We start from the raw sequence: 17,590 nt of genomic DNA, 5'->3' as shown, positions 1-17,590 counted from the left end.
TTATTTAAACGAAGTGCGGTTTATTGTAAGTTATTTTATCTCTTTTTATAAGCGTATTCGAGGGGATTCGAAGGGAAGCTTTTTTAATCCCGTGGTGCCCGAGGCCCTCGCTATAACGTTATTTATAGGTTTAAAGGGATCTCTTTTTTATAATAAATTCGGGGCGTCCCCGAAGCTTTTTTACCCGGGTTTAAATTAAAGAGGGCGCGTTTTATAAAGGTTTTACTTTTTCTTTTCGAGGTTAATATCGTTACTAGGTAAATTATTATAAAAGCGTTAAAATTATAAAAAATGCACGAATTTAAATAGTAATAATAGGTAAAAGGTGGTAGAAAAATAAAGCTAACGCTTATCCTTTTATATTTCTAGGGGGCTTAAGTCTCTATATATATAGGGCGGCGGAGTAGAGCCGGAACCGGTACGTAAGCGCCCCGTTCCTTTTACTCCTATCACAGTTATAAATATTATTCGTTAATTATATTATATTAACGTTATTTTTAATAAAGCTAAGGATTTTATAAAATACCGAATTATTAATATCTTTTTTCAATACGATTAATAATATACGTTTTATTAGAAAAATATCGATATTAGTAATTTAAAGATAAATACTAATAATAAATTTAAAGTAATAAAGCTTTACTTATTAGAAATTTCTAATAGTAACTTAAAACGCATTAACTCGATTTATATTAATACTTACTTAGTAATAAAAGTAGTTTATTATTAATTTTATTAAGATTTAAACCTTTCTTACGTTTTTATTATTTTTTATGATTTTTACGGTTTTTAATTACTAATAAAGAACGTTATTAATATAGCGTAATAAAAGTAAGTGTATAATTTAACGGAACTTTTTATTAATAAGTTTTATAACGCTACTAAATAATATATAAAATTAAAAGAAACGTTTAAAAAAAACCGGCTAGAAAATCACGTTACTTTAAGCGTAAATCGATCGGAATCGATTTACATTAATTTCGCATTAAAAACTAAAAAAAAAACTTTATTAACCTATGTTTTTTAAAAAGTACGTTTCGCGTTAAGGGTTAATTTAACGGATTATTACTTTCACTTTTACTTATTAACCTACTATTAATAAATATCTACTTTAACTTAACGTGCTTACTAAGTTATTAAAAAGAAATAATAACTTCGTCGATTTTATTACCTAGATAATTAATTTAAAAAATAATACCGAGTTTTAACAGTAATTATAAATATTAAAGTTAATTTTAACGCTTATTACCGAGGCTCTTAAAATAAGCGAGTTTAATAAAACTAACCTATTTAATATGCTTAATCGATAGCGTTATATTTATAATACCTAAAAAATAATAAAAAAACAACACGATTTAATTTATAGATTAGTCGATTAGTAGGGTTTAAAGATTATTTACTACGCTCGTTATAATTTATAAAAGGTTAATAAGCACTAGATAATTTAAGCTTTATAATTAAGTAATCGCAACGATATTATTACTTTAATAAATATATAAACGATTAAGAACGTAATTAAAGTATAATACCGCGAATTAAAGTATATTTTAAAGGAGTTTTATAATTTTTAAATTTAAATAACGTGGTTTACCACTACGCGACGTATATTATTTAGCGACGCACCTTTTTTACTTCTCGACCTTTTTATATAAATTAATTTAACTATAACACTTAAAATCAATTAAAACTACTCGCTATCCGATTCTTCGCTTAATTTTATATTTTTTTTATATGTTCGCGTATTATAACCTGTTTCGCCGTAAATACTACAGCGTTTTTCACCGGTCGCCCTCCGCTTTAACGAACCTTTATTTTTATTTTTATCGGGCGCTAAACGCTTTCTTTTTACTTTTTATTTTATAGTTATTAAAAATTTTTAATAATAAAAGCTTTTTTAAATTAAACTCGCGACTTTTTAACTCTCCGGCGTTTAAAAAGTATTAAATTAGCCTCCTTTAATATATATATATTATTACGTATAAAAATTATTTTATAAACTATTTTAGTTATATTTTTCGCTATTTAGTTTACCGTATTTAAAATCGGCGTCGGAAAGCTTTTTTTAATAAGTAAATACCCTCTTTTTAATATAAGTAAAGTGCTTAGTTATTTATTAAGGGTTAAACGGCGTTTAAAGGTAGTAAATACTAGCCGTCCCTAAACGGGATAGGTTAAATATAGGCGTTTAAAAACGTATATTCAGCTTATTAATTACCTCGTTAAGGTTATAAGGTATTAAACTAAATACGCTAAATTTAAATTTAATGTTAATTTCTATAAAAACAATAAAATACGCGGCTTTAAAAGCGATAAAAAACTCGAGCTTAATAATATAATTTATAAAAGCCTTAATAAATAACTCGATTTTTTTTAGATAAATACGCTTTAAAAACGAATAAAATACTATATCGAAAAGTTAAAACAAGTGCGATAAATAGGGAAGTATATTAATAATAATATTATTATTATTTTAATAATATACTTCGAATTCGGCCGAAATATAGCTTTCGTAGCCGTTAAAAATTAAGAAGCGGTAATAACCCTTCGTTTACGATCTAATATATTTATCGAAATACTTAATTTAGTCTAGGCTTATCTTGTTATTAATCTAATTATTAAAAGTCGGCTTAATTACCTAGTCGCCCGGTAAATCGGTTTCGCGGGATTAATTCGCGAGGTAATATTAGCCTTAAACGATTAAAAACGGCGGAATATATTAGCCTTACGAATTAATATATTTAATCGCCGTTACCTATTCCCGATTACTAAGCTAGACCGACTTCGTTTTTTTACGCCGCTTAGCGTATATTATAACGAATATTAACCCGATTATACTTATTATAAAGCCGGTCTCGTCGAAATTTTAAATATTTTCGTTAACGATCTTATATTTCGCTTTTATATTTACGACTAATATAAATTAAATAGAAATAATTTTAAAATTCTTATAAAAAACCCTTTAGTAATCGTACCGACGATTTATTTTAATCTTTAAGTTTAAGTTACGGTTAATAAAATGTTTAACTTAATACTTATTAACGCGGTCGCCGCCGCGTAACGCGGTAAAAAAATTAGCTATATTTTTTACATTAATAAAATCGGGAAGTATCCCTCGAATATTTAAATTAATTATATACTTACGAAGTACCTCTTTTTAATTAGATTTATTTTATATCGTTTCGGTTAGATTCCGTGTTTTAAAGTTCGGCCGTAAATTCGATAATATAAAATTAATTCGGATATATTATAAGCTTTTATCATTACTTTTTAATTTATTTAATTCGGTCCGTTTCGTGTCGCTTAAATTACTAAAACTATCCGATTTTTTTAAGATTAATTAAGTATTATAATTATAAAAGTATTACACGTTAAAGTTTAATTATATTAAAATTAAATTAAGGTACGTCGCTAAGTAATATACGTCGCGTAATAATAAACCACGTTATAAATATAATAGTTTTTTAACTGCCTTAACTTTTTAACTTTATAATACCTTTTTAATAAAAACACTTTTTAAGCGAGCTTTTTTTATAATAAATTTTATTAAAAGCTGTTTTAAAAATAAACTTTTAAGTGAGAAAGTAAATATAAAAGCCTTTATTTATATTAATATACGTGTATTAACGCATATACGTGCAGGTATATATTCGTTAAAATTTAGTAACCTTTAAATCGCTAATGTAAAAGCCCTTAAGAAGGACTTATATAACAGCAGGCGTTTTACACTATAACTACACTAAAATCAATAAAAAAAACATCTCCCCTCTAAGATTAACGCATTGACCTCCTTGGTCTGATGTAGAGTGGCCTGAGCGCTGTTTTCTACGCAAAAACGTAAAATGCACATACTGCAATATGCGCATACTGCGTTACGCAAAACGCATTCGTACATCGCTAGTTCCGTCCGCCCGTTGCGCCGTCAAAAGAATGTCCGATTCTATACACTGGGTAAAACCCCACCAAATTACTCAGCCCCCACTTGGAGAATGTGTGATCGGATGGAGGGGTTCGCATAGTAGTCGAATGATTATGACCACCTTAGGTATCAAGAAGGTTCAACATTGTTGTCATTTAAGAGTGCCCCTTTCGCTGTGGAAAAAAAAAAAAACTCTCTCAAACTAACAGACTACCTATCCGGCACGAAACTCTGCTTGTCTAGTATCTTCATAGCCAGCCCCCCAGAGAATCGAACATGTTAATCCAGGAGAGCCACGTGGACGTGCCGACCAAGGCGGATGGAAAGGAGTCCTCCATGAGTAAGGACAGACCCCCCACGTCTACCATACCCACGATGATTTAGTGCCTGACCCTGGATAGGAATCTTCCTCTTCCACCCGACTGTCCCGCTGTACCCCAATGCGTAAGGGCCCCCCATGGAGCTGGGTTCATGTCATCCATTGCTAACTCTGGCCAAGTCGCTTCCCCGGCGTTGCGCTGTTCAGCGAGATTTACCAAGGTACGTACAATTGAGTATTCTTGGTAACACATCAGCTGCCAGGCCGGATGCTCATTCTGTTGCAGTGACTGGACCGGTGGCCAGATTCGCCCGCCAGATCGCTGGCCAGGGCTACATTGTTGCGGCGCCGTCGTCGTACCATGACTTTACCGGCCCCGAGCCATTGGCCTACGATGGGCCAGGTACAGATGCGGGCAACGAGTGGAAGATCAAGAAGGTAGGTTTTTCAAGGCCCAGCCCCTGATATGGTTATGTGAGGTTACAAACTAACAATATATCTCAAGACTCTCGAGTCGTACGACGAGGACTCCTCCAAGACCGTCGACACCCTTCTGAGCCTCCCCCACTTGTACCGGGCGCATCGGTGTTACAGGCATGTGTCTTGGTGGCCATCTGGCTCTGCGCGCTGCTGTAAGTTCCCTTATACGAACACCTATTCATGTCACGGTAATCCAAGATCTAACACTTGAGAACAGCTCGACCAGCGCGTGAACGCCTGCGTCACCTACTTCGCCACCGACGTCCACAGCCGCACGCTGGGCCCCTACGACGCGGCCAACACGTCGGTCGAGGCGCCGGCCAACAGCAACCACACGATCGACCTGCTGCACAAGACCAAGGCCGAGGTGGGTCTGATCTTCGGCATCAAGGACACGCACGTGCCCGACGCGGGCCGGGACCTGATCCGGCAGAAGCTGCGGGAGCACGGCGTCGTGTTCAGCTTCTACGAGTTCGCCTGGGCGCAGCACGCCTTCATCCGCGACGAGCTCAGCAAGGGCCGCTACGACCCGGCCATCACCAAGGTCTGCTTCGAGGTCCTGCTGGAGCTGTTTGGGCGCCAGCTCAAGACGGACCTGGGGAGCCGGGACGACAAGCCGGAGAAGCTGGAGCATGTGTGCTAAGTTGGTTGCCGTGGTTGGATGAGATGACATGAATGCGGGTTGACACATTCCATACCTACCTTGTGTTACGAGCGCCGGATAAGGATGACAAAGACGCATTTTATGAACAAGCATTGGCATAGTTGCAACCTGAAAATAGCGAATTGACTCATCATGAGATAAGTAAAAGAAATGATCTTGGTGATAGCATGTAATAATTATGCAGCATGAGGGCATTCGTGACTGGTTCGATGTCATTGGACACTGGGCAAGGTACTTTGGTACATGCAGCTATGCAGCTATGCCCATTAGGTTGACCAGGGTCGTACAAAGTTCTGCTTGTAGCATCAAATGGAACACCAGTCCAGCCCAGCCTCACTTGATTATTCGTTTCATGGTCAATGGTTACGCCGGATTGCCCCTGTACTGCGATGATTATTCCAGTGCTGACTGACACATGGGATAAACGTGTAACAACATCTACTGGAGGCTAGAGATGGCCCGTAGAATAAACAGTGGTTGGTGACATCCATGGTGATTGACAGACTGATTGTCAACGGGTATGGAGCACGTTGGGTTAAACATTGAATAAGCTGATCAGCATGGTGTCCTAGCGACGTGGACAGAGTGGTGGAGAGCTTGGGCCACCCGGAATGGCAGCATCTGATTATTCTCACCGTTTGTTTCATCGCCGGGTTGACAGACAAAAATCTAGACAGACGCCTTATGCCACTCCCAGCCTGTTCTGGACATCGAAAGAGACCTGTGGAATTTTACGATTGGAAAGCCAGCGCCAATCCGGCAACCGGGAGGCCCCATTGCAAAGGACCCGGGTGCCTGGGGCAACGAAATCTGAAAATTTTCAGTGGCAATCCAAGGCACAATCGGCGCTGGGCTTTAGCTGCTAGTTACCGTGGTACCTAATGGGTTGAGGCTGTAAGGCTGCCAGATGGAACAGCGAGGTTGGAAAAAGATCAAAATGACATAGCACCATGATGTAATGTGGACTGCGGGGTACAAAGTGAAATGGCCTGGGGGCCCATAGTAAATTAAATCTGGAAGCATCTTGAACCTCAGTGCCAACTGGTGAATGGACTGACTGCCGGTGACCAAGAGGGAAAACAAAAACAAAAAAAAAACACACCAAGGAACCAGGAGACAGCCAAACCGAAAGAAAAAAAACTCTGGTTGAGTAGCGGCTGTACCTGAAAACAGAGCATCCTTCTGGGGCCACCGAATTAGGTAGATGCTCCCAGACCTCGCATGAATGCCTGAGTCGTCGCGCGAACCTCCCGGCGGTTGCTAGACAGAGAAAGCCATAGAACCTTCTCGAGAAGCCATGGTGGGGCACGCACTCCCATAAGTAGACAGGCAAAGACTTGCTCTCCCACTGCTCTCGATCTTCATTCTACATTCACATCCTACTTTACACACACACTTTTTCCCAGAGAAAAATCTTCCTTTTTTTCTCTTCTCCCACATCAACTTGTCCTTGCCCATTAAATAGGACATTGCTTCATCTCTCCCACGAAGTAATCCCCCACCTCCACACCTGCATCCTACACCACACACTTTCACCCACACACAACCGCCAACATGGTCGCTGCTGTTGGTATCGATCTGGGCACCACCTACTCTTGCGTGGGTGTCTTCAGAGACGATCGCATCGAAATCATCGCCAATGACCAAGGTAACCGCACAACGCCCTCCTTCGTGGCCTTCACGGACACGGAGCGTCTCATTGGCGATGCCGCCAAGAACCAGGTCGCCATGAACCCCAGCAACACAGTCTTCGACGCCAAGCGTCTGATTGGTCGCAAGTTCGCCGACCAGGAGGTCCAGGCCGACATGAAGCACTTCCCGTTCAAGGTCATCGACAAGGCCGGCAAGCCCGTCGTCGAGGTCGAGTACAAGGGCGAGACCAAGAACTTCACACCCGAGGAGATCTCCTCCATGATCCTCATCAAGATGCGTGAGACGGCCGAGGCCTACCTCGGCGGCACCGTCAACAACGCCGTCATCACCGTCCCGGCCTACTTCAACGACTCCCAGCGTCAGGCCACCAAGGACGCCGGTCTCATCTCGGGCCTCAACGTCCTCCGCATCATCAACGAGCCCACCGCCGCCGCCATTGCCTACGGTCTCGACAAGAAGGTCGAGGGCGAGCGCAACGTCCTGATCTTCGATCTTGGTGGTGGTACCTTCGATGTCTCTCTCCTCACCATCGAGGAGGGTATCTTCGAGGTCAAGTCCACTGCCGGTGACACTCACTTGGGTGGTGAGGACTTCGACAACCGCCTGGTTAACCACTTCGTCAACGAGTATGTTACCCCTCTACTCCTGGTATAAAATATCATCATAACATATGCTAACCACTCTTTTATTTAGGTTTAAGAGAAAGAACAAGAAGAAAGTTTGCCCCGTCATGCTGCCCCGAATTTTTGATCTTTAATACTAACCTCTTCTATAGGGATCTGTCCGGCAACGCCCGTGGTCTTCGTCGTCTCCGCACTGCTTGCGAGCGTGCCAAGCGTACTCTTTCTTCGTCCGCCCAGACCTCCATCGAGATCGACTCCCTGTTCGAGGGTATCGACTTCTACACCTCCATCACTCGTGCCCGTTTCGAGGAGCTCTGCCAGGATCTCTTCCGATCCACCCTTCAGCCCGTCGACCGTGTCCTTGCCGACGCTAAGATCGACAAGTCCCAGGTCCACGAGATCGTCCTCGTCGGTGGATCCACCCGTATCCCCCGTGTGCAGAAGCTCATTACCGACTACTTCAACGGCAAGGAGCCCAACAAGTCCATCAACCCTGATGAGGCTGTTGCCTACGGTGCTGCTGTCCAGGCTGCTATCCTTAGCGGTGATACCAGCTCCAAGTCTACCAACGAGATCCTGCTTCTCGATGTTGCGCCATTGTCTCTCGGTATCGAGACTGCCGGTGGTATGATGACCAAGCTCATCCCCCGCAACACCACTATCCCCACCAAGAAGTCTGAGGTCTTCTCCACCTTCTCCGACAACCAGCCTGGTGTCCTGATCCAGGTCTACGAGGGTGAGCGCCAGCGCACCAAGGACAACAACCTGATGGGCAAGTTCGAGCTCACTGGCATCCCCCCCGCTCCCCGTGGTGTCCCCCAGATTGAGGTCACCTTCGATCTTGATGCCAACGGTATCATGAACGTCTCCGCCCTCGAGAAGGGTACCGGCAAGTCCAACAAGATTGTCATCACCAACGACAAGGGCCGCCTGTCCAAGGAGGAGATCGAGCGCATGCTTGCTGAGGCCGAGAAGTACAAGGAGGAGGATGAGGCTGAGGGCCGCCGTATCGCTGCCAAGAACGGTCTCGAGTCTTACGCTTACTCTCTCCGCAACACCCTCGCCGACTCCAAGGTTGATGAGAAGCTTGATGCTTCCGACAAGGAGACTCTCAAGGCTGAGATTGACAAGGCCGTTGCCTGGCTCGACGAGAGCCAAGCTGCTTCTCGCGAGGAGTACGAGGAGAAGCAGAAGGAGCTCGAGGGCATTGCCAACCCCATCATGATGAAGTTCTACGGTGGAGCTGGCGGCCCCGGTATGCCCGGTGGCATGCCCGGCGGTGCTCCCGGTGGCGCTGCCCCCGGTGCCGGTGGTGACGATGGTCCCACCGTCGAGGAGGTCGACTAAACTGCCTGCCTTCTTACAACATAATACCCTGCTTTCTTCGTTTCGGCGTTCACGGGTGTCCTCGACACAAATGAGTGGTAGTCTGGGACAGGGGGTTTGCACTAGATTTCCTACACATAATGATGTTCAGGGAAAAGTTTGAGGTTTCACGATAGCATGGATGTATTCTAGGTAGTAATCATCCGACGATTCAATGACGAATAGTTCATAATACTTTCTTGCTGTTCTTCCTATGTGACATTTATTTCGAAAGATTATGTTCTCTCCAATTTGTCCTAAACAGGCCCTTTTCCTGAAATTTCATAATGACATGGTTTCACGTTAATAATAGTAGGCTCTCTGTACGACTTAGGTATTAATAACCACGTTATAATAATCTTGGTAAACATTGATTTTGCTGGATATTGTGTATAATACCTGCGACTTCATTATTCAGGTAATAACCTCTAAATCCAAGATTAGAACACGGAATGTGTGTCTTAAGCCTGTGTAATAATTTATCCCTGGAATAACCAATGTCTTTGCTGGAACAAGGTACAACAGATCTATTGCTGACGGACAGCCTATGATTCCAGTAAATTATCCTGGTTATGCCATTAGATTAAGCCACAAGGCGGTTAATCGTCACAGGCAGTATCTCGTAACCACTGTGGCTTTGTTCCTCGGTATCCCGTTCCGAGTTGAATAAACAGGTGGCCTTCCTTCACGATGGTCAAAAGGAATCACCAGTAGCGAATGGGACAGTTTAAAAATACTCTCATAATTTACACAATTGATGCCAGTTATGATACAATAGAGTGATGTGAAAAAGTAATACTACGTTTTTGGCCGACGACGAAAGAATGGGGGATGCACGATGGTTATGGCATTATTCATGGATTGTTTTACATTAACTATAGCATAGACGTTCGACCGTATGAATCACTACTAATTTGTTTGCCATCACCGAGTCTACTGCTGTGCATCCTTTTCCAGCGCCTCTTGCACCGCGCGCCGATTCTCAATCTCCTTGACGCGCCACTCCTCATCGCTGATCGTGGGGTCCTCGTACGGCTCGCGGAAGGCCGAATCGTAGGGGACCTTTTCGTCGCGGCTCTCCCAGACGTTGGCGCTGCTGGGGCGGCCGGGCCCGTACTTGTTCCACTCGCGGCGGCGGTAGTGGTCGCGAATGTTCTCCTCCTTGCGGGGGCCCGAGGCGGCGCGGTTCCGCATGCAGAACCAGAAGTCGTCCCAGTGCTCGCTGCAGGTCCGCACCGTTCCGGCCCGGTAGATGCTGTGGAACTGGCTGCCGACGCCCTGGCAGTAGAAGGCCGCGTCGAAGGCCTGCCGGCACGACATGGTCGTCGGGAGGAGCGATTCGGAGAGCGGGTCGAGCGGGGGCGGGCGCTCCGGGTTCTCAGGAGCTTGCGCGGTGTCAGTAGTGGTAGTAGTAGACCTTACTGCGTCTGTGTCTCTGCTGGTGCTGGTGGGTGTGTCATTGGAGGGGGAGAAGGGGGATGGTAGTGATGATGCTAGACGGTCGGATAGGGTGGCGGACGATTGTGATGAGCCTCCCCAGATGGAGCTCCAGAGCGACGACGACGACGACGACGAGGATTTCGCGGCGTCGGCTGTCTGAGGCGCCTCGGTGGCCGTCGGTCGCGATGGCCCTGCGGATCTGCTACTGCTACTGCTGCTGCCGCTGCCGAACTCGCTTTGGATCTGGGCCATGAACTTGGCTATCTCTGGGTCGCCATAATCGTTCTCGGGTCCCTTTGCGGGCGAAGGGTGGCAGCAGCCGATGTCTTCGTCATGTCGTCATTTGATGCCTTCGAAGGCTCAGGTGTTGCCCATAACCAACCCATATTGTATGTAGTTGTATGAAGAATTCAAGGTATAGGTTGTTGCTGAAGGCTTGAAGTCCAGATAGCAGCAATAACCCAGCGCCGAAGTGGACAATATAACCACTGCCGGAGAGTTGGGCGGGGGAGACGATTCGTGGGGTAATTGGCTCTCAAAGGTGTGTATATCTCGTCACCATCACACCACCATTCCAGCGCAGATTCGTAGCCGTATGCAGTGTCCGCGGGAATATCGATGGCACAGCCTCCGTGTCTCGTGACCAGTGGTATGGTACGCAGGCAAGCGAGCGATGTGAGGAGCCAATGGGGGAGATCTTTCTCCAACTCGGCGTCCTGTCCTGCGCCAATTTTTGCAAATATGCGACTGCCCAGAAATGTACCAAGCAGTACTGATTACACGCTAATAATACAAAGGCAAGCCGGGAGGGAGCGTAGACACACGTAAGGGGGTGTTAATGACGTTTTCACGGGTAGGAGAGATACTCTACTTTTATTAATGAACTAACCCGCAGTCTATCATCTGTCTGCCTATCGGTTATCGCAATCACTTCGCGCATAAATACTAACCTACTCGGGGAGAATTGTCGCTACCGATTGGTGTGGCTGGTGTGGCTTTTCACACGGAAGCGCTGTGGCTCATCTAAGCTACCTAGGTGGGTGACCAACATAAGTGACTTAGTGACTTAGGTTAGGTTAGCACAGCACCTGCAGTTAGGTACACACACAGGTTATGACCTCATGCAGCTGGTGGCATGAGCTGACACTCGGTAGCTTGCTCCTAGCCAGGAGCTGGGCTAGGCTGATCACGTAATAATAAAAAGGACATGCTGCCCACACCTCTTGTTACACACCTTTAACAGTGTGGCTTCCAAAAGTGCCAGGCTGAAGCTACTTCGCCGTTATGAGGGTCTTCAATCGGACGCTCGTCCGGCCAGTCTCGAGGCTGCCCTTGAGACGGGTCTATGTCCAAAGAGCTTGGGAAAGTACAAGTTGTACGGCTACCGGTGACGAGAAGTCCGGCCATATTGCCGCAGAGTCAAACGAGTCCATCCTATGGATCGACACCATCTTCCCCCTGAAGCTCACCGGCCTGCTGCGGACGCCATGGCAGAGCCCCGACAGGGATCTGTCGGAGCTGCTGAAACGCTCTTACACCTCGAGCCTCGGCATCATGGACCCCGTCAACACCGTCAAGCGTGCGCTGCCACAGTCTGAGAACATAGAGGTCAACGAGATCCTACCCAGGCTGAAAGACGGCGGTGCTTTCGTCAAGTTCACTCACCCGGCCGGTGTTGATCCCAAGGAGATCGCCGCAAATATTTCCAAGGGCCTCCAAGAACGCCCCATCCGGCCATTCTTCAGCCCCTTCAGGGCTGTCCACGCCGGTCTTGTAAAGGGAGTTCCTTGGCTCGAGGATCTGCACCGATTCCCCTACTCTAGACTGCGAGTAGAGTTTGTGCCCAAAACGCCCGGCGAAGAAGCCGTCGAGCTCTCGCAAGAGGACCTCTACAGCATCTTCCGCCGATATGGCAAGATCGCCGAAATCACATCGCAGCCCTTCGACTCCAAGGTCGTTCCGAGGTTCGCGTACGTCGACTTCGCCCTCGTACGGGACGCCATCATGGCGCGGAACTGCTTGCACGGCTTTGTCGTCTCGTCAGAAAGCGGAGGAGGCAAGGCCGGGACCAAGCTTCGCATGTCGTATGAGGAAAAGGCCAAAGGTCACCAGTTCTGGGGGTGGATGACAAGCCATCCACGCATTGTCTTCCCGATTCTCGTCGCTCTCCTGACAGGTGTAACTGTTGTCATCTTTGACCCGATTCGCAACTTCTTCGTCAAGGCCCACGTGCAGAGAACGTTCCGTTTGAGCAACAGCAAACTCTACAGATGGATCCGACGCCAGACCTCGGATATTTTCACGTTCCATCGTCAGAAGTCCGATCAAGCCGGGCTCAACGCCGTCTGGAGCCATCGCAAAGACCTGATTGAACAGATCCAGAAGTGGCTGATGGAAACCGCCGAGACTTTCATCGTCGTTCAGGGACCTCGTGGCTCTGGAAAGAAGGAGCTTGTAACAGAACAGGCTCTGAAGGGACGGGGCAACGTTCTGGTCCTCGATTGCAAGCCAATCGTGGAGGCCAGAGGAGAGTCTGCAACTATCAAGCATATGGCCGCTCAAGTTGGCTACCGCCCGATCTTCTCTTGGGCCAACAACATAAGCAGCATGATCGACCTGGCAGTACAAAGCACCACAGGCGTCAAGGCTGGCTTCTCCGAAACACTTGAATCGCAGCTCCAGAAGATCCTGGCCACTGCAGCTTCAGCCATGAGCGAGCTCGATGTTTCCGGTCGCAAGAAGACGGATAGCGATGCCCAGCTTCCGGTCGATGCCTACCTCGAGAGCCATCCCGAGAAGAGGGCTGTTATTGTCATTGACAACTTCCTGCACAAGAGCGAGAGCAATGCCATTGTTTACGACAAGATTGCCGAATGGGCTGCTGCTCTGGTCCAATCCAACGTAGCACACGTCATTTTCTTGACAAACGACAGCTCCTATTCCAAGTCCCTGTCGAAATCGCTCCCAGACCGTGTCTTCCGCCAAGTGTCTCTTGGCGATCTCTCTCCGGAGGTTGCCAAAAGCTTTGTCGTCAGCCACCTGGAAGGCGATGACGAGCCTGTGATCGTAATCGAAGACGATGCCGATGAACCAGTAGAGAAGGCGTCGAGACCTAAGCAACAAGTGAACCTGAGAGAACTTGACGACTGTATTGGAACATTGGGCGGCCGCTTGACCGATCTTGAGTTCCTGGCCCGGCGTCTGCGAGCTGGTCAGACCCCTAAGCAGGCCGTTGCTGAGATTCGCGACCAGACCGCCTCGGAGGTTCTGAAGATGTTCCTTCTGCCTGGAGGCACTAAGTCTGACGAAACCAGACACTGGACCGTCCAACAAGCTTGGTACTTGATCAAGGCCCTTGCTTCCGAAGACAGCTTGCGCTACAACGAGGTGCTGCTCTCGGACACCTTCGCTACCGACGGCGAGGCTGCCCTCGAGAGCCTCTCCAACGCCGAGCTGATCACGGTCAAGAACCTCAACGGACGTCCCCACAAGATCACTGCCGGAAAGCCGGTTCACCAGGCCGCCTTCACGCAGCTAACCCAGGACCGCGTCTTGACCGCCAAGATGGACCTGGTCGTCTTGGCCGAGCTGTCCAAGATCGAGGGCCGCACCATCGAGAAGGTCGAGAGCGAGCTGGCGCTGCTGGGCGGCTTGCCCAGACAGCCTGCCGAGACGGCCGGGCGAGTCAAGTACCTCCTGACCAAGCTGCAGGCGAGTCAGGCTAAGATTGAGAGTTATGACAAGGAGTCGTCTGGCTTGAAGAAGGTTCTGGTTAACCATTACTAAAAGCTTCGATAGACTATCGTGTTCATGGTGCTTGAAGCGAAGCCCATTGACATGCCGGTTTGAATTACATCTTGCATGCGGTACGATAAAAGAGGGGTCGGGGGTTGGTGGTTGGTATACGCATAGTTAAGATACCCTGCTCAATTACACATTTTGACTGCAATTAGAATACATCGCGTTGTCCAACCAATGTGTTTGATGAAAAGGATAAAGCTGCTGTCAGTATGTATGTACCTATATATACCAGACTCGCTCCAATTGTATTGTATATATACGCAACCACCTGTAGCCATGGGAGTTAACATCAGTAGGCAAACGCGCGTGTATGCGCGCATAGCAAACACCAGAACACGAAATATACGTAAGTAGCCAAGTTGTGTATCTGTGCGGAAGAAGAATAAAAAAAGTGCAGGCCAGCGAGGACTGTTACGATAACAAGACGACGGTGGGTCGGAAGTCGATCGACCCCTGGGCCTCCTGGGCGGCTCGGAACCCGATGCCGAACCCTGCACGCCGCGGAGCCCTTTACGGCCGGCGATCCAGATCACCTAAGCCTCTCGATTGGCGAATGGTCGCCGCTCACCTAAGGAGATGGATGGAAGTGGAAGCCGAGAGCGAGGATGTCTAGGAGCAGCGTCCGGGGTGTCGAAATACCTCAGGTCTGACATCTGGGTCGGGAAGCTAAAACTGTGGCCGGAGACCTGTCTTCTATCATGTTGGATATGCCCAAGATAACAAACTGGGTTTGAAAACTACAGGTCAAGGTCAGATGACGCTGCCAGGCAACCGATGCCCAGAAAAGCAATATGGTTGTCGTGAGTAGTCAGATCAATCACATGGAAATCCGCAAACCACCACCAAACATCGTTACATATATGGAAAATTGTTCAGGCCGTACGCAGCGCAAAGTACGCTGTTTGGTATCATCACGCATACATACAAAAAGAAAAATTCCTGAAACGCCATGGTTTTTTTGTTTGATAGGTGCCACGCCGCCTTCCGTCCCTAGGCCCGTAAGTCCGCATGGCTAAATACTCAGTACATGGACGTGCCCTCCTCCCCTTCCGGCGATAGGAGCATCTCGCAGCCTTGAGCGAAGAAGATGCGCGCAGGCCTCTCTGTGTTGTTCTCGATAGAGTAGTGATTGCCTGTGAAAGAAGAAGAAAAAACACAGGTTAGTACGGGGTTGTCGGGGAATCAGAATATGCATGCATGTCTTACCTCTCGGAACAAAAAACTGTCCGCCCTTTCCGATACGGAATTGCGTTTGTGTGATGTTGACCACCACACTGCCGTAGTGTACAAAGAAGACCATTTGCATCTTACGCGAGTTCTTGGCCTTCTTCTCCGAATGCGGAGGCAGGTCGACTATGCCAGAGCCGAAGAAGGGTAGTGTCAGCGTCTTCGCAAACTGGAAAGATGCGCCCTTGATGTCCTTCATCTGGACGGCCGCCTCGGATACGGCGATTTCCTCATCCATCACTTCGACTTGTTCTTCGCCCTCGGGCGGCTCCATTTCGTACTCTGGGCGCCAGAGTATGCACTCGCCTACTATGCGGCCAGGATCATCTTCCCAGTCAGAGCGATCTTCCTCCTCTTCTTCCTCCTCGGCCACGGACCGACGTTTCGGCCTACCTCGCGCCCCACCAGCAGCACCAGGCCTGCCGCGACGCTTTGTTTTGGGCTCGTCTGCCCCGGCCTCCACCCGGACAACCGACTTGATCGTTGCCAACTTGATATGCCGACCCCCTTTGTCTGGTACGAGATCTTCGTTGTCTGTTTCGTACTCGTAGCGCTCTCCCTTCCAAAAGTCCAGTGGCTTCGTCGAGATTCTCCCCGAGCGCGTAGTTCTGATATTGCCTTCATTCAGGCCTTCGCGTCTCAAGATCTGCAGTCCCCTTGATTTCGGCATTGGGGCGCGAGGAACAACGGCAGGAGAAGCAGGGCCAACACCGGATGATTTGCGCTTTCGACCAGGCTTGCCCTTTACCTTGGGTTCTTCGGCCTTGACCGGCTTTTCTTTCTCCTTTCGCGCTTTTTTGGTGCCACGTTCGGCAGCCGCGGCAACTTCGGGTTCATCCTCATCGCTACGTCGCTTGGATTTCTTGGGCGCCTGCTCTTGAGTGGTGCCCACGGAATCTCGTTTTGGACGACCTCGCTGCTTCTTGGCAGGTGCTTCCTGAGGTTCAGCTGGAGGCGCCTCGGGTTGAGGTGAAACAGTGCCCTTATTCTTCGGTTTGCGTCCACGTTTCTTAGGCTCTGGCTTCTCTTGTTCAATGGAAACTTCCTCCGTCGGCTCATCCTCTTCATCCTGCTGTTGCCCTGATTCATCCTCCATCTCGGGTCCCTCGGGTGCAGGAGGTTCCAGGTCGCCATCGTCGTCGCCCATATCGAGCACCTCCATAGGCTCTTCTTCGTCTTCGTCGTCCTCTTCCTCCTCGTCGGCCTCTTCTTGCACAGGCTCTTGCTGTTTCTGGGGACGGCTGCGCCTTGGCAAGTCGTCCTCGTCGTCTGAGAGAGGAAGTCTGTTCACGGACCTGCCGCTCTGGGACCCCGAGCTCTTAGCCTTGGAGTTTCCATTGGTAGGGGGTTGCAGGGTTGGATCGGCGGAGAAATTCAAGCGGCGCTTAACCGACTTGCTGGAGGGACTCTCTGCGCGATCGTCCACGATGGATCCCCGCGTAGGCGATGATCCAGGCGCTACGTGGGTATTGTGCCTGGCAGGGGAGTTCAGGTGCGTCTTGACTGGCGATCGAGCTCTAGGAATGGAGAGGCGGCCCTGGCTAGATTTCCTCATGCGAGACACGGTTGCCGGACCCAGTTGGGACTCTGCGATTTCATGTTAATCTCCGTGCGCGTCGTGCTCTCGTAGCTAGACAGCCATAGTGCATACCATCGTCAATCTCCATATCCTGTTCTTCATCCGATTGGTCCTCATACTGCCCATTGGCGGCGCCATTTTCGCCCTTGTCGGGCGAAGAAAGAGGTTGTCGACAGGTTCCATGCCGTATTCGTCGCGCTCGCCCGTATCTACGAGGGTGACGCCGGTTTTCCTGTCGCAAAAGTGTTAATCGCCAAGTTTTGATGGTGGGGGAGGAAACAGAGGCTCAATATACCTTCCTCGAACGCCGAGCTCAAAGATCTGGCCTTCATTCTGGGAGGATTGGTTGCGCCGTTGCGCCGTAGCTTGTCGCGGCGCCATCGCGGTGGCGGGTTATCGTGAGAATTTGGAGTTTGTCTTATTGCTGTTGAGCGCAGGTACCAAGTAAGAAAAGATTGCCAATTGATCGCATCTAGATCAACTGATCCAAGATCATCGGAAGTCTCGATGAACTTTTGTTCAC

At 47.8% G+C, this 17,590-nt stretch overlaps 5 protein-coding genes across 5 annotated transcripts; 3 read left to right on the top strand and 2 right to left on the bottom strand.

Annotated features, from left to right (window-relative positions):
- Positions 1-4,192: 4,192 nt before the first annotated feature.
- On the top strand, positions 4,193-5,358 carry PG986_009239 (carboxymethylenebutenolidase; the record flags this gene model as incomplete). The annotated part of the gene is made up of 6 exons (XM_066845461.1): positions 4,193-4,256; positions 4,318-4,360; positions 4,416-4,456; positions 4,492-4,673; positions 4,741-4,833; positions 4,933-5,358. The coding sequence occupies 6 exons, from the start codon at positions 4,193-4,195 to the stop codon at positions 5,356-5,358; spliced, it is 849 nt and encodes a 282-aa protein (XP_066697859.1).
- Positions 5,359-6,933: 1,575 nt separating this feature from the next.
- PG986_009238 (uncharacterized protein) lies at positions 6,934-9,002 on the top strand (the record flags this gene model as incomplete). The annotated part of the gene is made up of 2 exons (XM_066845460.1): positions 6,934-7,658; positions 7,808-9,002. The coding sequence occupies 2 exons, from the start codon at positions 6,934-6,936 to the stop codon at positions 9,000-9,002; spliced, it is 1,920 nt and encodes a 639-aa protein (XP_066697858.1).
- A 951-nt stretch (positions 9,003-9,953) lies between these two features.
- PG986_009237 (uncharacterized protein) lies at positions 9,954-10,846 on the bottom strand (the record flags this gene model as incomplete). The annotated part of the gene is made up of 2 exons (XM_066845459.1): positions 9,954-10,786; positions 10,843-10,846. The coding sequence occupies 2 exons, from the start codon at positions 10,844-10,846 to the stop codon at positions 9,954-9,956; spliced, it is 837 nt and encodes a 278-aa protein (XP_066697857.1).
- Positions 10,847-11,744: 898 nt separating this feature from the next.
- Positions 11,745-14,246, top strand: PG986_009236 (Mitochondrial escape protein 2; the record flags this gene model as incomplete). The annotated part of the gene is made up of 1 exon (XM_066845458.1): positions 11,745-14,246. The coding sequence occupies one exon, from the start codon at positions 11,745-11,747 to the stop codon at positions 14,244-14,246; it is 2,502 nt and encodes an 833-aa protein (XP_066697856.1).
- Positions 14,247-15,281: 1,035 nt separating this feature from the next.
- Positions 15,282-17,448, bottom strand: PG986_009235 (centromere protein C; the record flags this gene model as incomplete). Its single annotated transcript, XM_066845457.1, has 4 exons — positions 15,282-15,394; positions 15,468-17,073; positions 17,140-17,299; positions 17,363-17,448. The coding sequence occupies 4 exons, from the start codon at positions 17,446-17,448 to the stop codon at positions 15,282-15,284; spliced, it is 1,965 nt and encodes a 654-aa protein (XP_066697855.1).
- Between the last annotated feature and the right edge of the window lie 142 nt (positions 17,449-17,590).

The sequence above is a fragment of the Apiospora aurea genome (assembly GCF_038362705.1).
Source record: "Apiospora aurea strain CBS 24483 chromosome Unknown utg000006l_segment0_segment0, whole genome shotgun sequence".
In the NCBI taxonomy this organism is placed as follows: Eukaryota; Fungi; Ascomycota; class Sordariomycetes; order Amphisphaeriales; family Apiosporaceae; genus Apiospora; species Apiospora aurea.
Note: the sequence above shows the minus strand (reverse complement) of the source record. Positions and strands in the feature narration are given on the sequence as shown.